The sequence below is a fragment of the Plecotus auritus genome (assembly GCF_963455305.1).
Source record: "Plecotus auritus genome assembly, chromosome: 6".
Classification (NCBI taxonomy): domain Eukaryota; kingdom Metazoa; phylum Chordata; class Mammalia; order Chiroptera; family Vespertilionidae; genus Plecotus; species Plecotus auritus.
In genome coordinates, this window is record NC_137773.1 from 103,491,617 (window position 1) to 103,515,423 (window position 23,807).

The window sequence follows — 23,807 nt, forward strand, 5'->3', positions numbered from 1 at the left end:
AAAATGAAAAGAGGAAGCTTCAAAGAGCCCCTAGAATGCCTACAGCAGAGTCTTAAAATGTAATCAGGAGCGGGTAGCCATTAGAGGTACAGTTGCTGAAGGGAAAAGGTTGTATAAAAAAGTGGATCACTGGTTATTTTTATAATAATAACCAGAGGCCTGGTGCACGAAATTCGTGACTGGGGAGGGGGGGTGTCCCTCAGCCCAGCCTGCACCCTCTCCAATCTGGGACCCCTCAAGGGATGTCCGACTGCCCGTTTTGGCCCGATCTTACCGGGATCGGGCCTAAACGGGCAGTCGGACATCCCTCTCACATACAGGACTGCTGGCTCCCAACTGCTTGCCTTCCTGCCTTCCTGATTGCCCCTAACCGCTTCTGCCTCCCAGCCTGATCATCCCCTAACCACTCCCCTGCCAGCCTGATTGATGCCTAACTGCTCCCCTGCCAGCCTGTTTGCCCCTAACTGCCCTCCCCTGTAGGCCTGGTCACCCCTAACTGCCCTCCCCTGCAGGCCTGGTCACCCCTAACTGACCTCCCCTGCAGGCCTGGTCCCCCCCAAGTGCCCTTCCCTGCAGGCCCGGTCACCCCCAACTTCCCTCCTCTGCCGGCCTGGTCACCCCTAACTGCCCTCCCCTGCAGGCTTGATCTCCCCCAACTGCCCTCCCCTGCTGGCCTGATCGCCCACAAATGCCCTCCCTTGCAGGCCTGGTCCCTCCCAACTGCCCTCCCCTGCTGGCCATCTTGTGTCCACATGGGGGCAGGATCTTTGACCACATGGGGGCAGCCATCTTGTGTGCTGGAGTGATGGTCAATCTGCATATTATTCTTTTTTTAGATAGGATAGAGGCCTGGTGCACGGGTGGGGCCAGCCGGTTTGCCCTGAAGGGTGTCCCGGATCAGGGTGGGGGTTCCCTTGGGGCATGGGGTGACCTGGGCAAGGGGCCTGTGGTGGTTTGCAGGTCGGCCACGCCTCCGTGGCGACCTAAGTGGAGGCCCTGGTATCTGGGATTTATTTATCTTCTACAATTGAAACTTTGTAGCCTGGAGCGGAGCCAAGCCTTCTGCTCCCTCTGTGGCAGCAGCCATTTCTGTTGGGATTTATTTATCTTCTATAATTGAAACTTTGTAGCCTGGAGTGGAGGCCTGGGCCCGCCAGGGTGTGCAGAAAGCTTGGCTTCCTCCATTGCCGGGGAAACCCAAGCCTCCCTCCTGCTCTCTGTGGCCACAGCCATCTTGGTTGGGTTTATTTGCATATTCGCTCCTGATTGGCTGGTGGGCGTGGCTGGTGGGCATGGCTTGTGGTGTAGCGGAGGTACAGTCAATTTGCATATTACTCTTTTATTAGATAGGATATTTGTAGACAGCTAAAATAAAAACATTTTACAACACAAATGATAAGCTAGCACCCCTCCCCATCCCAAGCTGATTCTGATGGGTTTTCAAAATCAGATTTCCGATAAAATTTTAGATTTCCAGGTTTTCTTTAAAAAATCAAGTCTCTGGCACCCTAGGCCCACACACATGGCAATAATTTGGCAGATGAATAGGCATGTACACTCCAGATTACTACGCTCCCCACCACTCCTTAAGTCAGACCAAATTCAGTCATTTGGAGGCCTATAAACTTTGACTATGCAACCACAGCTGTGTGGGGGATAGCTGGAAAAAGGACAATGGCATCTGCCTGAACTTCTGTCCGGGAGAGAGCTGGCCAGATATCATAGTGGCATCTCTTCCCTCGCTCCTCAGGAGGACCTTGGTAGGACAGATATCCCTCCAAATTCTAACTGCCATACATAGTGTGGGATGAGCCCATTTCACATGTCCTCCAGTCTTGACATGATTTTTTCTTCATATTATAGTCACAGGCATTCTGTTCAGCAAGTCTTCAAGTGGTTTCAAGGGTAGTTATTCTATAACTAGAGGCCTGGTGCATGAAATTCGTGCACTGGGGGGGGGGTGGTCCCTCAGCCCAGCTTGCACCCTTTCCAATCTGGGACCCCTTGAGGGATGTCCGACTGCCGGTTTAGGCCCGATACCACGAAACCGGCAGTCGGACATCCCTCTCACAATCCGGGACTGCTGGCTCCCAACTGCTCACCTGCCTGCTTGACCCTAACCACTTCTGCCTGCCAGCCTAATCACCCCCTAACCACTCCCCTGCCAGCCTGATCGACACCTAACTGCTCCCCTGCCGTCCCTATTGCCCCCAATTGCCCTCCCCTGCAGGTCCGATCGACCCCAACTGCCTCAATTGCAGGCCCAGTCGCCTCCAACTGCCCTCCCTTGCCGGCCTGGTCGCCCCTAACTGCCCTCCCTCCCCTGCAGGCCTGGTCGCCCCCAACTGCCTTCCCCTGCAGGCCTGGTCGCCCCCAACTGCCCTCCCCTGCAGTCCTGGTCCCCCCCCAACTGCCCTCCCTTGCCGGCCTGGTCGAACCTAACTGCCCTCCCCTGCAGGCATGGTCGTCCCCAATTGCCCTCCCTCCCCTGCAGGCCTGGTCGCCTCCAACTGCCCTCTCTACCCTGCAGGCCTGGTCGCCACCAACTGCCCTCCCCTAGTGGCCTGGTCACCCCTAACTGCCTTGCCCTGCTGGCCTGATTGCCCACAACTGCCCTCCCCTGCCGGCCATCTTGTGGTGGCTATCTTGTGCAAGGGTGTGACAGTCAATTTGCATATTACATCTTTATTATATAGAATTGACTTGTAATTTTTATGTGGTTATGTTAGGGGAAGAAATAGAATATTGGGGACCAGCTACAATAATAAGAAATATTAATCATGCTCTGTTAACCATGATTGTTTTGTTCTGATTAAAGAAAGGACATTCTAACCTGGCTGGGAGTTGTACACCCTGGGACATGGGAGCTAACATAAGAATGCAGTCCATCCTCCTGTCACAAGAACTGCCTATCGTTATGGAAAGATTTACAACCTTGTGGCTGAAACAATCTAGTCCCAGAGGCACCTGCTCTTTACAACCTCCAGCCCCCCATTATCTGTAATCTGGTCCCAGCACACCCGCCCTCTGCCACACTCCCCAGCACCCATGGCTTGTAATCTTTAATGATTATACCTTGCCTACTTTCCCATGCCTTTACATGTAATCTTTGTCCTTCTACCCAAAATAAGCAGTTGGCTTATGGGGAGAGGCAGAACAGATTTTTGTGGATGACCTGCTGCTCTCCCATACTGCTGGCATTATTGGAATAAACGCTCATATATGATTCAACCCTATCTCTGCTTAATTGGCTCAAGCAGTGACAGGAAACACAGACCCCTTGGTTGTCCAGTTACAGTTGTGAGAGATGGTGACTACAGCATTTACCTACTCCTCCATCTTGACTGGAAGTTTTGATGAGTGTTATTTTTAAAACTCAAAACGCACTCGGAGAGACTTTCCACAAGACTATCTACCTGTGCCTATATCTATTTCTATACCAATATATCAGTGATTTTCAACCCATGTGCTGTGTCATACAGGTGTTCCACAAGAGGCACACTGGTATGCTGCTAGAATTTTAAAACATGCACTACCTGACTTCTTTTTTCTTAGATTGTCACATTAAAAAAATGACATCAGCCAACACAACAATAGCCATCAGGTGTGAATGAATCAAAATTATACCTCCTTTTTTTAAGACTGGCAAAAAATATTTTATTTGGTGAGCTGCAGAATTTTAGTAATTAGTTTATGTGTATCATGAGATGAAAAGGTTGAAAATCACTGTTATATATACTCATATGCAGTTGACCTTTGAACAATGGGGATTAGGGGTGTCAACTCCCACACAGTCAAAAATCTGCATATAATTTCTGACTCCCCCAAAAGTTCAGTTGTTCTTGGTATCTGTGGGAAACTGGTTTCAGGACGCCAACAAATACCAAAATCTATTGATGCTCAAGTCCCTTATAAAAAATGGCACAGAACAATACATCCAGTTGGCCCTCTGCATCTGGGTATTCTCAACTGCACATTAAAAATATTGTTGATGCCCTGGCCAGTGTGCTCACTGGTTAGAGCATCGGCTAGCACACTAAACGGCGATGGGTTTGATTCCCAGTCAAGGGCATGTACCTGGATTGTGGGTTCATTCCCCAGTCCATTTGGGGTGTGTACTGGAGGCAACCAATGGATGTGCTTCTCTCACATCGATGTTTCTCTTACATTGATGTTTCTCTCTCTTTTCTCCTCTCCCCTTCCACTCTCTTCCTCCCATTCTATCTAAAAGCAATGGGAAAAATATCCTCAGGTGAGGTTTAGAAAAAAAAACTTGATGTAAAACCTGAAGATAGGGAGGGCCAACTGTATGCTATTTATTAAAAAAAAAAAAAAAAAAAAAAGCCATGTATAAGAGGTCCGGGCGGTTCAAACACGTGTTATTTAAGGGTCAACTGTACAAGTAAAACATTTAGATATATTTTCACTTTATGAAAATATACTAACTTACTAAGCAAGTGAAAACAATAAAAATTATAAACTTACAAAAGTGTGAAGAATTATACTAAAAACTCACCCAGTAAATTAATGCCATCATTTACAATGAGTTGTCCATGACGCAAGTAGTTCAAAATAGGTTCAAAGTACTCAGGACTTCGGTCAATTAAGAAAGCTCCTTTATGATCTTGCTTATTACCCCAGACACCTGTGTCACCATTAAAATGAAGGAAGTCCCCCATAATGAAAAAAAAGGTTAGAAATTTATGGAAGGAAAATTGTGGAATGCAACAGTAAGTTTTTTCTAGTGTAAAAATATTGCTATCATTAAAAAGTAAAGAAGGACAAAAGATATAAAGTCAATACAAATAGATCACACAAAATGTAAAAATCCTATGTTGCACTCACCTTTGTCCTTAAACATGTGGGCCAGCATACTGTCAGGTTCTTTGTTCACTAAAGTGCTCCTAAGAATTCAGGGAAAAAAATTGATTTCTCCATTTGTCTTTATAAACAAACATATTTAAGTCAAGAGTATACTCGATCCCAGCTGTTCTCTCAAAAAGATGCATGCTATAACCTGGTAGGAGTGATGCTGGGAAACAAAAATGTGCAGTAAGTTGCCATTTATCAAAATCTCTTCTACTCTGGCACTTCCTTTGACTTATATATTGTTTTAGTTTCCTTTTTTAAAAAAAATTCTATCCATCTTGTAAGCTATTATATCACAATATTCTTGATCTAAACTTATTTTTCCTATACCTTTACTATAAGCAGTTGTAGTCTCTATGAATTTTAATATTGTTAATTTTTACTTGCATTGCGTATGTATTATTGAATATCTAAAAAGCATGTTCCACAATACTAATTCATGCTTTCTCTGGAATGATTTGTGAATCATTTTTCTTCTCTTTTCTTTAAAATAAACTTTCTAAAAAATAGTTTGTAATAACACAGTATATTTAAGTAGCATTTCAATATATTCTAAGGAAATCAGTAAACTGAAGAACAAATGATATATAGTGCCCCCCGACACACAGTTACACACATGCACACGCACCTACCGTGTAGTTGTAAAGTACCGCCCTCCAACATTTAATGTAAGCCAGTCTGTGTGAGATCCTGACAACCCTTCAGGCAGTTTAGAATCTGTCTGAGGATCTAGAGAGAACAAGTAGAAAATAATAAATTTAATCAGTATTTGGGGAGATGGCAATAGCATGATTTTTAAAACCAAAAACACACATAAAAGTGTACAGAACTACAAGGACAACAAAACCCATACCCATAGACAACATCTAAATCAAAACTAGATGATAAGGTATTCCCATCAACACTGACAGGAAGAGAGCAGCATGGTATTAGCATCTGTGCAGGAAGAAGCTGAGAGAAAAAACAGAGTACCCGATGAACCTAAGAATCCAAAGGAATCCACAAATATTCACTTCAAAGCTCAGCAAGTCCATTTGAGAAATAGACTGAAAATAGGAGGGGTATGCCCACTCCTACCATCAGTGATTCAAGGAGTTTGCAGTAAGATCTTAAGAAGCTGGAAATGAACTCTCAGAACCTACTGGCCAAAACTCCCTTTCAGGACAAAGTCCCAAACTGCAGATAAGATGTTGGGAAAAGAATCCAGGTTGAATGGAATAGAGACCAAAAAAAAAAAAAAAGGATTACAGATGGAAGTCATAAAGGTTCTACATTCTAAAGAACCAGAACATATGAGAAGGTGAGTTTCATTTTTTTAAACACTTCACAAAAAAAACACAGAAAAGGGAACTCTAGAGCCATTAAATGAGAAAAAATTTCCTAAGTCAGTCCTCCCTTCACAAGTTAAAGAACACTAACTTCACATAAAACTGAGCAACAAAAAAGGACTGAGAAAAATTCCACATAAAATTTTTTAAGAGAATAAGAATTACATTCTTATAGACAATGAAAGTGCCAGAAAGAAATGCCTACAAAATAGATTAAAAACTATAATCTAATATTCCAAAACATGCAAAAAGAAATGAATAATACAAGATATAAAAGAATAACATAAATCAGAATTATAAAATTCAGAAATGAAGTGAGAGAACTCAGAAGATAATTGGAAATAAAAAGAAAAATTTTGGAAATGAAGATTAAACTAGAACATACACAGGAGTCAATAAACACAAAAGACAATGTCTTAAGGGAAATAAAAGATGCAAAAGGGAAAAGTTTTAAAAATAAAAAATAAAGAAATGAAAAGGATTTAATAGAAAATTTCAAATATATTAGGTAAATATTCAAGATGCAACATACATACAATAGGAGTCCTGGAAGATTAGGCAGGGAACAAAATAAATATGTAATATAAACTTCAAGAAAACTTTTATGAAATGAAAAAGATTTGAAACTACATATTAAAAGGGCTCACCATGTATCAGAAAGAAACAATTCAGAAAAACCCAGAACATCCACAAAACGTCTACTATAATCACTGTATTTTAAAGGAAGAGACTGAACATTTGAATGATTTAGGAAAAATAATCACTTATGAAAGACCAGAAATTTTTTGACACAAATATTTTAAGCCAGAATAAAATGGAGTAACATATTTCAGATATTTAAAGTAAGAAAATGTGTGGACCAAGTATTTTTTAACTGCTGCACTGAATCATAATTGATATACAATAAACTACACATTATTAAAATTTACAATTTAAGTTTTGACATATATTATATCCAGTCAAACTAACTTTAAAAATGTTATTTACTTATTGACTTTTAGAGAGAGAAGGGAAGGGGGGAGAGAGAGAGAGAGAAACAAAAACATCAATTTGTTGTTCCACTTATTTATGCATTCATTGGTTGATTCTTGTATGTGCCTGACAGGGGATTGAACCTGCAACCTTGGTGTATCAAGATGACATTATAACCAACTAAGCTACTGTCCAGGGCCCAACTGACTTGAAAGTGTAGAAACCAAAATACTTATTATCATGCAAGATGTCATAGAACATTGTTCTCACAACTTGTTTGTAAGGAATTTACTGGAGAACAAGTTTCAGACAACCATTGGAGGCATGAACATAAGGAATTGAGGTAAAAATTAAATACACTTGAAGAGTAAAACTAAGAGATAGTTTGAAAGGAGAGCATATAGTATATAGTAGATATATATTTTGACAATGTAGAAGAAATACAATTATTTTTTAAGGGGAGAAAGGAATGAAGATATGTAAAAAATGTTTAACTGTCTTCAGCATTCTTATTGGTAATGAAAGTATTGAGATTTTTACTGACACATTTATGTGTTTTATGGGGGATGAAGTAAATGAGTAATTATGTGACATTATTATTCTATCATTCTCAATGTCCCTGAAAAATCAAGATTATTGATATGGCCCTGACTGGTTTGGCTCAGTGGATAGAGCGTCGGCCTGCGGACTGAAGGGTCCCAGGTTCGATTCCGGTCAAGGGCATGTACCTGGGTTGCGGGCACATCCCCAGTAGGGGGCGTGCAGGAGGCAGCTGATCGATGTCTCTCTCTCATCGATGTTTCTAACTCTCTATTCCTCTCTCTCTTCCTCTCTGTAAAAAATCAATAAAATATATTTAAAAAAAAAAACACACAAAAAAAAGATTACTGATATGATAGAAAGGAGATATAAGATAGAAGTTAAATAAATATCTTATTTTCCTGATTATAAATTGTAAGTATTAGCATGAATCCATGAGATAACCTCTCTATATATTATATGTAAAGCTTTATAAACATAAAAGGTAGTGTATATTATATATAAATTTTATCTCTGGCTAGCTATGTATTTCTAACTCTGTCTACCAAAAACCCTAGTAACAATGATAAACCCAATAACAATGAGCCTCCCTAGCACCCAGATTGTGTCTTGAGATGATATTTCTCACTAAAAGAAATCAAGGCCCTAGCTGGTTTGGCTTGGTGGATAGAGTGCTGGCCTGTGGACTGAAGGGTCCCTGGTTTGATTCTGGTCAAGGGTGCATGCCAGGTTGCAGGCTCCATCCCCATTAAGGGGTGTGCAGGAGGCAGTCCATCAATGATTCCCTCTCATCAATGTTTCTATCTCTCTCTCTCTCCCTCTCCCTTCCACTCTGAAATCAATAAAAATATCTATATATCTATATATATAAAAGGCTAATATGCAAAGTGCCTTCTCGGGAGTTTGATCACTCGCTATGATGTGTACTGACCACCAGGGGGTGGCGCGGAACATGGCAGGTGACCAGTGGCAGCAGCAGGGCACTGAGGGAGTGAGGGAAGAAGGAAGCAGGGAGGCGGGGGGGGGGGGGGAGGGCCGAAGGGGGAAAGAGGGACCATGTGGTGGCAGTGAGTGGGAGGCGAGGGAAGGAGGAGGCGGGGAGGCAGGGAACCTGATCGACCCTAATTATGGGCCAACCCTAGGAACCCTACCCGTGAACGAATTTCATGCACTGGGCCTCTAGTATTAAAAATAAAATAAAATAAAAGAAATCAAGGCTTCTTACAGAAAACATTGATCAGGATCTATGACAGGAGAAGTATAAGATGAACACCTTGTTATTCCAGATCTAAGGGAGCTATAATAGACTAATGAGGTTGCGTTAAAAGATTTGAAGAGGTTTCCACTGGCCCAAAGTAGGATAATCCAGATATCAATTAATGCAGAGGATGAAAATAAAGATACCAAATATTTTTAAATCCAAAGATTCATAGGGATGAAATAACAATATACACTAATTGATCACTTTTTATTTTGTTTGTATGTATGCAATGAACCAATTATATGACCACTGCCTGCCAATCACTCTGTTAGGCTAATGGGTAATAGAAGATCAGAAAAAATTTTTTGCTGCCAAGTGGAGATGGAGAAGAGTATGCACTTACTTCTAAGTGGGCAACTACCAGTGCGATGATCCTGAGATCTACCTCTACTCACCAAGTACAGTTACTGCGATGGCTTAAAAAACATTCTTAAACTTTCAGAGTTTGATTGAGTGGAACTAAATATATCAACTACTTGCTAAGAATATTTACTGTATTTAAGCCTAATACAACTGTAGACGCTTTCTTCTGAATCAAAGGGCAGTGTGTACGTGTGCAAGTGTGTGTGTTTGATACCAAGTAATTTTTGACTGATCTGATTTGACCACTATGAAGGATTGTCAAACGTTACTTTTGCAGCAATACATGCTTAAAAATACGTAACATAACACTTATAGAAATTGTCACAACTACTATGAAAGAGAAAACTTCAAAACAATTATAATTTCTAAAATCAAAAGTACCCTATAATGTCATATTTAATGAATGTGTACACATCCAGAGCATTTTAAAGGCATGTACAAGATAAGGTACTTATACTAAATATGATCATACAATTCAAATTAAACATTTACTTAACACACACACCCAATGCAGAATCAAAACAGGTATGAAGATTTGAATCCTATCACAAAATATTTTTTAATGTTAAGCCATGTAAAACATGTAATTTTATCTTTTTTATTTTGGCAGACAAAATTGGCTTTTAAGGAAGTCACTTACCAATGAATGGCTCTCCTTCACACACAAACAAAACATCATCATCCCTGAGGGAAATAAAAATTTAAAAAGGTACCATCAAAGTCCAGAAATCACATGAATTATCTGTTTAATACAGGAACTGTTCCTTAGAATTATGTAGAAGACAGTTTGCAAAATGGACTACATAAATTTCCAGTGCTTTCTTTGCTAAACACCTCCTATATACACACTTAACTATCCTTGGATTTAAGTTCAAGTAAGATCTAGCACATGAAAGTACTTTTGAAATGAAAAACAAGTCAACAAAACAAAACCCACTATACAGATTATTAAAATTAAGCTTTCTTATCAATTGAAGAATACACTGTTATGTTCAAAGGATATGATTAAAGCCCTAGCCAATTCTTCTTTTTTATTTTAATTCTGTAATCCTAAATAAATTACTGGGGTTTTCTCCTATATTATCCGCTGTTTTGTGCTTTGGAAAGGAAAATAAATTTTTGTATTAAATTTAGGAAGAATATATGAAAGTAACTACTATACACCCCCACCCCCGCATATGTAAATGACTGCACATAATCCGAAGTCCTGGATTATCAGTGATATCCTCCTTCCTGCCCCAACCCATCCCACCATTACTATAAGTAAGTTACCAGATTGTTCTATGACCCACAAATTATTAAACAGGTATATATTTTATAGTTCGGAAGGCTCATGACCCTCTATGTTGCAGAAATTTTTATTTCCTATAAAACATTATAGGAACACACTGAATTTTTCTTATAAGCGAAGTCTTTTTAAGAAATCATTCAACAATGTGACTCATTTATGCATAAAAATGGAATGTGGAAGATAGATACTGAAAAACTAAGAAATTCTCCTATTTTATTTGGATTTTAAATATGTATCTTTTAAATTTATAACCTTTTCTACTTGCTCACAATGCCAGTTAACTTATTAAGACTAGTATGAAAATTTGTTTTCTTCTCTAACAAAAATCAGCTAGTAACTGTATGGCCTGGATAGTTATTTTCTCAGATGTTTAGTTTTTTAATTTATAAAATGAAGGGACTAGAAGTTATTAACTTCAAAGGAAGTATATTATATTGAAAAGTCATTATGACCTAAATTTAAATGAAAATTAAGCTTTGTATACTATTATAATGTAGAGCATATTCTTTTCACTCCATCAATTTTCTTTTAATCTTCACCCCAGGATATGAGGATATGCTTATTGACTTTAGAGAAAGGGGAAGGGGGGAGGGAGAGGAGAAAAAGAGAGAGAGAGAAATATCAATGTGACCGAGAACATCAATTGGGTGCCTTCTGTACGTGCCCCAGCTGGGGATTAAACCCAAAACCTAGGTATGTGCCCAGACCAGGAATTGAACCCACAACCTTTTAGTGTATGGGACAACGCTCCACACTGGCCAGGGCTCACTCCATCAATTTTTTTAAAAACCCCATGCTTTGCCAGTGAAATGAGATAATGTGGGCAAAGCAACTCTGACATAACTGGCACATTGTCAGTAATTTGTATTCCCTTTCCATATTTGTTAAGCCTCAAAATTCTATGATCCTATGAGGATGGGATGAGGTAAACTAGATACTTGTTTTAAAGAGATAATTCTGCCTGGGATATTTTAAATACTGAACCAAGCCCTAGCTGGTTTGGTTCAGTAGATAGAGCATCGGTCTGAAGACTGAAGGGTCCCAAGTTTGATTCTGTCAAGGGCACATGCCTGGGTTGTGGGCTCGATCCCAAGTGTGGGGTGTGCAAGAGGCAGCCAATCAATGATTCTCTCTCATCACTGATGTTTTTTTCTCTCTCTCTCTCCCCGCCTCTCCCTTCCTCTCTGAAATCAATAAAAATATATTTAATAAAAAGAAAAAAAAAAACTGAACCAAAAAGCAAACCAAGCAAAACCCACTATTGTGGTAGATCACTGATGAGTTAACTCTGCTTAGCAAATTTTCACCAAAGTAATGAATATTTATAATCCTACTAGAGGCCCATTGCACAAAGATTCATGCAATAGGCCTTCCTTCCCCTGGCTGCCGGCACCGGTTTTCCTCCGGCACCCAGGACCCAGGCCTTCGCTCTAGCTGCAGCGGAGAAGCCAAGCCTCTTCAGTCTTCAGTCGTCTTCAGGCTCCAGTCTTCAGTCTTCGCTCTGCGCCTGCGTATGCAAATTAACCTGCCATGGTTGTTGGGTTAGTTTGCATACTCACTCCTGATGGGCTGGTGGGCGTCATGGAGGTACGGTCAATTTACATCTTTCTCTTTTATTAGTGTAGATATAATAAAAGTGCTAAGTGTCCGGTTGTCCAGTAATCCATTCAACCAATCAAAGTGTAATATGCTAATGATATGCTAAGGCTGATCAACTACTCGCTATGACGTGCACTGACCATCAGGGGGCAGACGCTCCAACCGGTAGGTTAGCTTGCTGCTGGGGTCTGGCCAATTGGGACTGAGCGAGATGGGCTGGACACACTCTGGAGCCCTCCCATGGTCCCTCCCCAGCTGGCCAACCTCCCGTGTTCCTCCCCAGCCCCGATCGTGCACTGGTGGGGTCCCTTGGCCTGGCCTGTCCCCTCTCACAATCCAAGACCCCTCGGGGGATGTCAGAGAGCCAGTTTAGGCCCGATCCTGCAGGCCAGGCCGAGGGACCCCACTGGTGCACGAATTCGTGCACTGGGTCTCTAGTTTATAAATATTTGTGATATTTATAAAATTCAAAGCATTCTTAGGAAACCAAGTGAACAATAAGCAGAGGAACATAAAATTAAAGAGTTGAATTGGATTTCTTTTTTACTTTAATATATTTTTTTTATTGATTACAGAGAGAAAGGGAGGAGAGAGAGATAGAAATATCAATGATGAGAATCATTGATTGACTGCCTCCTGCATGCCCCCTACTGGGGATAGAGCTTGCAACCCAGGCATGTGCCCTTGACCGTAATCAAACCCTGGACCTTTCAGAATGATGCTCTATCCACTGAGCCAAACCAGCTAGGGCAGATTTCTAACATTAAAAATGCATGTCTTATTAGATTCATTTCTAGTGCCATAAAGAAATTCCTCATAACCATATATGAACTATGCAGAGAGACTATTAATATATTGGAATGTACTGAGGATTTTCTATCTGATCAATACACCCTAAGTTCAAATGATTTAAATTCCAAAGAACAAATAGTAGGCAATCACTTGCCAAAATCCTGAACTCTGTAACAGTGATTAAACCATTGCGTCAGGCAACTAGCATAGCACCAAGAAGCTCAGAGCACAGAGTGGAAAGTTTATAAAAAGCGAAATTTACCTGATCAAAGCAATATCATCAATCAGTCCACCTTTCCCATTATACACACTAGTGGCTTTTATGCCAAGTTTACTGCTGGCCACAGAGAGTAAATCAGATAAAGTTCCATATACAGCGACCACCTGTAAAACACACCAGATTCATTTGAACAATTTGCATAATGAATTTCATCACTCATAAATCATAAATTATCACATTATAAACTGGACTAAAATGAGATTATTGTGTAAAAGGAGATATTGAGAGGTTCTTGAGTGTTCCTTTTTCTTCTAAGACAAATGTTTACTGAGTGCCTAATATTGCTGAAATCTAAAACTAGAAAATCAGAAATTGTCTGACTAAAAGCAAACTATAATCTTAAGGTATGTTAAATAGTGCTCCAGTTATGCTGCCTGTCGACTTGAGACAAATTATTTAACCTCTTTATGCTTCTGTTGCTTTACCTAGAAATGAAGAAAATTGTCCCACCTACATCAGAAGGTTGTCATGAGAATGAAATGAGCTAATGCATAGTTAAGAGCTTAGCAAAGTGCCTGAGACCTATTAAATCTTTATAATGTTTTTACATTATTCTTTTGCTATAGGAATGGTTTATTTAAAAAACTAGAGGCCTGATGCACAAAATTTGTGCAAGGGGCTGGCTGCCGCCTCGGCCCCTGCAGCAGCAGCCCCGAGGTCGTTATGCTGTCCAGTTAATTAGCATATTACCCTTTTATTATTATAGATAGGAATGATTTACTGCTGTTTATTATAACATTTATTACATCAACTGCCATATGAAAGGTAACAACTTCCCACCTCATTTAATTCCTCAATAACTACTTATTTTATAAAAGCCAGACTTCAGCGAACATTCTAAATACAGCAAGCAGCTGGGTTTGATCTGTCCAGCTGAACTGGTCGGTCCTGCGTTCAATCAAGTAGTCTGATGTATGTGTGAGGTATATGTAATTGCTTAGGTAGGGGGTTGAAAATCTCTACATGAAGTGAATTTCTTGTTCCAGTCCTAATTGTAACTATGGATTCCCAGCAGCTGAGTTGTACAGTTGTACCCCTATCAGTTAGGATTTCTGAATGTTATGAAAAAAAGGAGGTGAGGAGCTGAACATAAGCATTTATAGCCAATTGAGTTCCCACAGGATATTGGATAAATGTGCCATATGAAACGAGAACCGGGCTGGTCCTTTGCTCACTGGTGACTGGAGTATAGTAGACACTGAATTTTTAGTTAAATAAATGAAGTTAATAGCTGGATATGAAGGGAGTTGTTTGCTAATCTAGCAGCATGCAATCTTTCAATAGCGGAGTACTCAGATTCCAACTGTTGCCTCTTGTATCATAAGGATAAAAAAACAGGTAATTGTTCCAAGCTGGAGCATTTGGGGGAAGGGTTGTAGGCAAGCACAATTTAAAGGGGACTATGTGAATTATTAAAATAATGCACAACCCAAGCATCCATAAACAGATGAATGGATAAAGAGCATGTGGTATATACATAGAGTGGAATATTATTCAGCCATAAAAATAATACTACAACATGGGTGAATCTGGAAAACATTATGCTAAGTGAAATAAACCAGACAATAAAAGGACAAACAGTGTATGATTCCACTTATATGAGGTAATTAGAACAGGCAAATTCATAGAGACAAAGTAGAATAAAGGTTATCAGGGCAGAGTGGGAAATGGAGGGTCACTGCTTAATCAATACAGAGTTTCTGTTTAGGATGATGAAAAATATTTGGAAATATAGTGGTGAGGTTATATACATTGTGAATGTACATAATACTAATGAATTGTACACTTAAAAATGGCTAAAATGTTAATTTCAATATTCTATTTTTCCACAATAAAAAATAATAATCCAAAGCACTTGCACAGAGCAGACACACCATAAATGAAAGCTTGAATAAAATGTGTCCCTCACATTTCCTATCATTTTTCACATCTGTAACAGAGCCAGGAAATCTCACCTTTATGGCAGATACATGTTCCTGGGAGAAAAGGAAGAGAAATAAACTGCATAAGGCATGTGTACATGGTGTGAAGAGAGTAAACAGAAAAAAGAATTAAAAAATGCAAAGGAGCAAGAGATTGACCAAAGGAAATGCAAACCAACTTTTACAGTCTGGAAAGTGCTATGGGTGGCAAGTAAGAAAACCCTCCTTTTCAACATTAACATCCTTGTCTCAGCTGTTATGCTAAGAATTTTCTAGATAGGTCTTTCTACTTCTCCTCTTTTTAACGCTGCTTCTTGTACATCTTTACATGGCTTTATTTAGCCTGACATTATCCCCTCCTAACCCTAACATCAACTTTCTCTTCAAGCATTTCTTTTCCCTTCTCTCTCAATTGGCATAAAATGGATGCAAATTTCATGCATCTGTGTATATAAAGCACTTGTATTTAATTTAAATAGTAGAACATACATTTTATATGACTTTTTTAAAAATACAAAATTAAATTGTTTTCTATTTCCATGATTGATTATACGTATTTTTCCTATGCGTCAGTTGTCTCCTAATGAAAATAAAGGCCACCCACCTGCTTTAAAAATTTAGAAGCCACTAGTTACAGAAGCTATTTAAATTTTAACCTATTAAAATTAATTAAAAGTTAAAAGTCAGTTCATCTGTCACACTAGCCCTTCCTTCCCAAGAAACTCGAATTCCTTTCCCTCTCTTGCCTCTCCTCACCCAGTTCCTTTTGGTTTTTAATATTTAAATGTTTTAATTCATTTCTGTATTTCTGTGCTCAAAAGCCACATTGGCTAGTGGTTACCATGTTGAATAGCACAGGTATGGAATAGTTCGACCATCACAGATATTTCTATTGGATAGTGCTGTTCCAAAGAGCAGAGGAAAATTAAGAACAAAGAAATATCTATTTTAATTATGTTAGGCTTGACCATGCCATAGCAATTCACAGCAACAAAGAAAGAACCTGTTTTATATTGGAGGGTTGAGTAGCTGCCTTCTTTCCTTTCTTCCCCATTGAAGTCAAATTTGATTTTAAGACAGGAAAAATACCATGTATAGAGTTATGCAATTCTCAGGGCAATCAAAGCACAACATGAGTTTCCTTGTATGTTGCAAAAATAATAATACTACAACATGGGTGAATCTGAAAAACACTATGCTAAGTGAAATAAACCAGACAATAAAAGGACAAACATTGCATGATTTCAATTCAGTTTAACTTTTACTTCATTATCATTTAAATCAACCCTAATATACTTTAAACACAATTTATCATTTGACTAAAATATTTTCTGATCTGACTTTCTGTCTAGACTGTAAAGGGTTGATTAAAAAGTTTTAATTTATAAAAAGTTTTTATGCATTCTTTGAATACAGGTGACCAACTATCCCCTGGGATGCTGATGAGCAGCACTCAAGTTTAGCCCAAAGCGCTACCCTCCTCTTTGAAGCCAGAAAAATAACCACAGCCAGTTTAAAAAGAAGGATCCACTAGATTAAATGTTACACCACCAGGCTTATAGTAGGCCTTTGACAAATATTTCTTAAATGTTGAATGAAATTTTCATTGCTTTCAGATGTTGAACTGGGACATGCCTTATTTGTGTGTCAGTTATATTTATTTGTCTTTTCCACTGATGATTAAAATTGAAACACAAAGTATATAGAATAAATGCAATTCTAAAGTGATATTCATAAAATTACTGAAAGTGGCTGTCTTTGGATAATGGAACTATGGTTGACTTATTTTCTTATGAACTTTTGTTTTCCAGATCTGTTACAATGAACTTGTGTTACTGATTTAATAAAGGGCAAAAGTTATAATTTATTTGAGGTTGCCATTGTTCTAGATCAGGGGTGGGGAACCTTTTTTCTGCCATGGACTATGTGGATATTTATAACATCACTAGAGGCCCGGTGCATGAAATTCATGAATGGGGCGGGGTCCCCCTCAGCCCAGCCTGGACCCTCTCCATTCTGGGACCCCTCGGACATCCCTCTCACAATCCGGGACCGCTGGCTCCTAACTGCTCACCTGCCTGCCTGCCTACCCCTAACTGCCCCCCCCCCCCCCGCCAGCCTGATCACCCCTAAGCGCCTCTGCCTGCCAGACTGATCGCCCCTAACTGCCACCCCTGCTGGCCTGGTCACCCCAACTGTCCCCCTCTGCCACTCTGGTAGCCCCTTAGTACCCCCCTGATGGCCTGGTCGCCCCTCACTGCCCCCCCCTGCTGGCCTGGTCGCCCCTCACTGCCCCCCTCTGCTGGCCTGGTCACCCCACACTGACCCCTCTACTGGCCTGGTTGCCCCTCACTGCCCCCCCTGCCGGCCTGGTTGCCCCTCACTGCCCCCCCTGCCGGCCTGGTTGCCCCATGCAGCCTGCTGGTCAGTCGTTTGGTCGTCCCTCACTAACCCCCCTGCCGACCTGGTCGCCCCACGCAGCCTGCTGTTCGGTTGTTACTGTGAGAGTGTCGTGACCAATTTGCATATTACCCTTTTATTAGTATAGATTCTTGGGCCATACAAAATTATTTATTTATTTATTTTTTTAAATATATTTTATTGATATTTTACAGAGAGGAAGGGAGAGGGATAGAGAGCTAGAAACATTGATGAGAGAGAAACATCGATCAACTGCCTCCTACACACCTCCCACTGGGGATGTGCCCGCAACCAAGGTACATGCCCTTGACCAGAATGAACCCGGGACCCTTCAGTCCGCAGGCCGACACTCTATCCACTGAGCCAAACCGGTTTCGGCCCATACAAAATTATTAACTTAAATATTAGCCTGCTATATTTGATCAAACATTTAATTAACTCACCCTAATGCCTTGGCTGGATCAGAGCAAATGATTTTGCGGGACCCAAGGGCCAGATGTTCCCTACCCTGCACTTGCTTTAGAAATAAAAATTATTTTTTGCAGTTGACAATCTAGCAATTGACAATTTCCTTTAAATAAAATAAGCAAAGGGCCATCAACTAGAGAAAATGAAATTTAAATTAATGCAAATAATAATTCTGTAAATTTGAAAATGCCCCTTAAATTGGACTAATATACCTGTTTTTCACTTGGAGGGGATTTTTGGCATTTTTTTTTTTAACTAGATCACTTTAGTTTGACTCTTTTTTTTTTCCTTCCTAATACTTTTATTGATTTCAGAGAGGAAGGGAGAGGGAGAGAAAGATAAAAACTTCAATGATGAGAATCATTGATTGGTTTCCTCCTACATGCCCCCACACTGGGGATTGAGTCTGCAACCCAGCATGTGCCTTGACCAGGAACCGAACGGTGACCTCCTGGTTTATAGGTCGGTGCTCAAACCACTGAGCCATGCTGGCTGAGCTAGTATGACTCTTGAGCATACTAACAAATTATATTGAATTTATAAAACTAAAATTCTAAAGCTTTTATATAAATGAATCAGAAAATCAGATTTAAAAATAGTCTGTTTAAAAAAGATTCAAACAGACTAGTACATGATGTACCTTTCTTTATATAACAACTTTGTTGGAAAAAAGCAGCAATGGAAATCTTGTATATATCATGGATATGTGTTCTAATTGTTATATACTAAGTTTACTTTGGTCCTCATAGAAAGGCTGAGCATTTGTAAAATGGTCATGATCATAATGGTTATTTGCTTCATGTGCATTATACTCCCCAGTGTGGACCTGAAATTTCCATGTCACTTTACGAACTTAGGCACTATACTATACCTAGAATGAAAGCACTCTATGGAGGAAATTGAGAAACATATCTGTTTAAGTTTATGGCCACTATAATACACTGCTATTTAACTTAATCGCTTCTAAATTTCAGGTCCTATGACAAGTGAAAGCTATCTATCAATTGAGAAAGTAAATGGTGTTTTATACATAGCAGGACTTTTCAGTTTAATGTAAGTTTTAAATTTGCCTTTAAATACCATGTTCAAATTGTAACCTATATTAGTAAAATTCAAAAGTTAAAACCTGCACATGTATTTAAACCATTTTTATATTCCCCACAGTATCTATTACATAATACACAATTGATAAATACTTGTTTAATTTATGCAGGCCAATTTAAATTAATGCAAATAATCAATTACAATTACTAACTTAATGTAGAACTCAACTTACTCTACTTACACTTTCAGTTGAATACATTTAAAAATTTCAAATGATTTTATTTTTAAAAAAGATGACATTAACTCTAGACCAAAAAGGCAAATACTAAAATATTAAAAATTAAAAAATCTGAAAACACCAAGTGTTGAAGAAGATGTAGATCAATGGGTAGGTTTATGCAATGCTGGTGGGACATAGATTAATGCAATGGCATTGAAAAATAATTTGATCTACTAAAATATTAAAAATTAAAAAATCTGAAAACACCAAGTGTTGAAGAAGATGTAGATCAATGGGTAGGTTTATGCAATGCTGGTGGGACATAGATTAATGCAATGGCATTGAAAAATAATTTGGCACTATTTTGTAAAATTAAAATACTCACACACCCTAACACTCAATAATTACAACTTAAATATATAGAAGCTGTGGTTCTCAAATGTGTAGTCCCTAGACAGGCAGCTGGAACTATGGGAATATGTTAGAAACTCAAATCCTAGTCCCACCCCAGACCTACTAACACTAAAACTTTGGGGGTGGGGTCCAGCAATGTGTTTTCTCAATTCCTCCAGGTAATTCCAATGCATGCTAAAGTCTGTGAACCATGGCCCTAGAAAAATGATTGCATGGGTATCAAGATGCAAACATATTTATATACATATGTACACATATACACACACACACCAGTATATATGTGTGTGTGTGTGTGTGTGTGTGTGTGTATGCATATCCATAGAGCACTGTTAATTTAATAGCAAACTATAAAGAAAATAAACAATTCAAATGTCCATTGATAGGATAATGGATAAACTGTGGTAGTATATTTAAATATTTATATTCATACAAAGAAGTAAAAATGAATAATCTACCACTATGTGGGTGACTATGGATGGAATCTTAGAAACATTATATTAATAGCCAACTCCAAAAAGACTACATGCAATGAGATACCAAATTAGGATATATTTCACAAAAATGACAAACAAAAAATATATATTATAGTTATACATACATAAGTGACAAAAATACTATTAAAAAAGCATGGCAAAGAGAAATACAAAATTCATGAAAATGGGATAGGCAGGGGGAAAGGAGTGGATGAATACACTGAATTATTGGTAATGAGCTATTTCTTGGGTTGTGTGTCAGTGTCAAGCTTACTGAAATTTGTTATACTATTGGCCTTTTAATTTTTATGAATATGAATATTCTTTATATTCTTTTATATGCATTAAATATATTCTAAAACCGTTTAACTTGAAGAGCAAGCCCTCACAAGGTTCTTATTAATATTTAGATTTCAATAAGCAAAAGTTCACATAGATTTTCAACTGTTTTCAACTCTAACAATATAATGGGTTCAAATCTGGATATATAATATCAACAACATATTTCTGACCTAATAGCAAAGCCAGAAGAAAACAGTTACTTCCTGGACCAAGACTATAAACATCAGTAGAGAATTAAGTTCTATTTCACATCCCACTAAGCCTGCAGCCTGGCAAGGTGCCTCCATACAAAGACAGCACTCTATTAGTGTCGGCTGAATGAATAAGGTACCCAAGAGACCTATGCTTTGCACAGCTCATGACTGAATATTCTGAACTTAGTTCAAGAGATACAGAAACTTTGAATTGACATAAGGTTGCTCAGAAGCCACTTGCTATACTCAGGTATCTGAGTCCTCATTTTAATTTTAACGCCAGCTATTAGATGGAATAATAAAAAGAGAACAATGGGAATTCTGAGCATATGGGGAAAGGATGAAAGGCAATTTAAAAAAATTCAAATTCAAAGAATATGATTTCCTGAACAACATGAGGACTTTTATTGACTGCAGTAATTATCTCCTAAATGTTTATCCATAAATTTAGTGAAATTTTGCCAAATACCAAACTGACTTTAAACATGAAAAAAAAGAAGTTAAAAAAAATTCTGAAATGGTTTATTTTCATGTGCTGGAAAATATTTTTAAATGTTTTACTAATTGGGATGATCTCATTCTATCACTGGCTAATATTTCAAAGAAAAATAGTACAAATTAAGGAAGCACTTATTGTTAATAGCAGTTATTAAATAAGAGTTCAAACAGACTTCTTTAAAATCTGGCACTTTCTGACTTCTCAGATCCAAAGAGATCCACCATTAAAAGAAATCTCATAATTTATATAAGGAGAAGGGGCAGCGCTGCCATTTTCTCATTATTTGTTCTTGCAGGATTATACTGTCTTCAACCAGCCGATTCTTTGAAGTAATCTTTTAAAGCCACTTGGCACTGTGGTGAGGGCTAATTTAGTGAAAAAAATGGATAATACGAATCTTAACCTGGTACTTGATAGCTTCCATACATCACAACATGCCAAAGTGAACCAACCCAGTGAAGAAGCTGCCCACCTGAACACACTCCCTTCTCTCAGACTTGGGACCCACAGACACATTGGGTGGCGGAAAGCATCTGTGTCTTTCCAGAGTGGAAAAAAAAGTTTTAACATTATTTTATGTTTTTAAGTAAAAACCGTAAATCTTAAATTCCACTGGAACCTCTTGTGCAGCCTGTGGTGCAGCATCTCACTGGGGAAAGCACTGTTTTAGAGAATACACAGTCCTCCCTTCCACATCAAAACGTTCACTATTTACACTTTGTTTATTCACTAACTAGAGGCCCGATGCATGAAATTTGTGCAAGGGGCTCGGCCCTCGCAGCCTCGGCTTCCTCTGGAAGGATGTTTGGCTGTCTGGTCTAATTAGCATATTACGCTTATTATTATAGATTACACACAAAAGTCATGATGACCATATTTTGTCCCCTGCAGTGACTCTACCCCAGGCTTCATAGCCCTGTCTGGCAACCGCTGAATAAGCTTTATAGGACATTAACTTATTTGAAAAAACAACAACTGACATTCTGAAGAGCAGGAAACAAAAATACAAGCTACAAATAAGAAGATAATGGAAGTGACACAGATGTTCCAATTGGTGGATGGGAAAATCAAATTCTATTTTGTAGTAATGCTTTTTTCCCCAGCATGTTCTTCATGAACATCATGTCATTATTATACCATCCTGGCTAAATACAGTCACTTTATATATGTAAAAATGCAGGGTGTTATGTATTATTCTGCTCTCTTTTGTCAAATAAAAGAATTCTAATACATTTATTTTTAATCAGCCGAAGGGAGAGGAGAGGAAACACTGACAACTTTGGCATAGAATGTTTTTCCCAGTTGAGTAGTAAAGATTATGGCATGACATTTTTAATATTGAGTCATACTAATATTTTTCAATTTGGGTTTTTATGATTTTTAATATAAACATTGACCTTTAGTTATTTGAGATGTGTTTTTCCAATCTTTTGAGATTCTCTAGCAAAATATTTTTAAAGCAAATAAAATTTAAATCCAAAAATCTAACCGAGTCAAATCTGGACAGCTTAAAAAGTGTATTAAAGATAATATGGCAAGACTAACACAGAAGAAATTTACAGCATAAATACTTGTGCTTGGTCTAAACATCTTGTCTTTCATGGAATAACACAGCAGAGAGATTGGATGAAAAGGTGCAGCAGAGGCCGTTTTGAGGACATTACAATTTTAACTTTGGAAATACTAAAGCTTTCTTCTAGTAACAATATAAGTTTTAGATTGTGAATGTAGTTAACAGACAAAACAGGTTGAGAAAAAAGTTAATAATTGTCAGTAATAATGTAAATCTTGGGAAGCATCTTTTAAGGCAGCATTTATGAAAATTCAAAAACTTGAATTTATGCCAGTTCTGTTTTATATGGGTATTAAATCTCTAAGACCAGAATACAAAATTATAGTCAACAAACTACAACGTGGTTCACATGTTTAGAGCATGTTTAAAACTGCAGAGTAAGTTGGAAAATCATTTCTTATACCATGGCACAATTACACTATTTAGAAATTTACAATGTTTCCAAATTATGCAGGAGACAAAGTATTCTGGCAAGTAATACAGTGAGGCCAATTTGCTTTTACCTTAGACTCTCAGGCTTAGTTAGTTCTAAATGTCATTTGGCCGCACCATAATGTCTGCCTTGAACAGTCAAATTTTCCAAAGCAGCCGGACAACTTTAATGGGTGGGGCAAGAGCTGAGAAGGAAAAGGATTCATTTTGGATTGCTCTGGCGTTGGAAAAATATTTAGTACCACACCTTCAACAAAGGCCTAACACAGAAAGGAGTAATGTCAAATCAATAATCCCTTTTGGCCTACTGTCACAGTCCCCTAACTAAAATAAGGTGAGATAAAGAGTACAGAAGTTTGGCGGCGGCGGGGCTTGGGGCACCTAGGAGAGAAGGAACCGCCAGGAAAATGTCCCTAATTTTCGATCCTCTATTAGACCTAGGATACAGGAGCATTTTGTTCATTCACTGATAGAGCTTTATTTTTTTTACCCGATCAAGCCTGCATGCCA

The 23,807-nt window shown here is 38.7% G+C and overlaps 1 protein-coding gene across 1 annotated transcript in view; it reads right to left on the bottom strand.

The window, feature by feature from the left end:
- KCTD9 (potassium channel tetramerization domain containing 9) overlaps positions 1 to 23,807 on the bottom strand; it is a 54,064-nt gene that overhangs the window by 29,608 nt on the left and 649 nt on the right. Inside the window, exons 2-6 of the mRNA XM_080672617.1 lie at positions 13,278 to 13,399; positions 9,974 to 10,017; positions 5,502 to 5,598; positions 4,846 to 4,904; positions 4,517 to 4,645 (exon numbers count right to left, since the gene is read on the bottom strand). Coding sequence (XP_080528743.1) covers positions 4,517 to 4,645; positions 4,846 to 4,904; positions 5,502 to 5,598; positions 9,974 to 10,017; positions 13,278 to 13,399 — 451 coding nt within the window. The remainder of the gene's footprint in view (positions 1 to 4,516; positions 4,646 to 4,845; positions 4,905 to 5,501; positions 5,599 to 9,973; positions 10,018 to 13,277; positions 13,400 to 23,807) is intronic.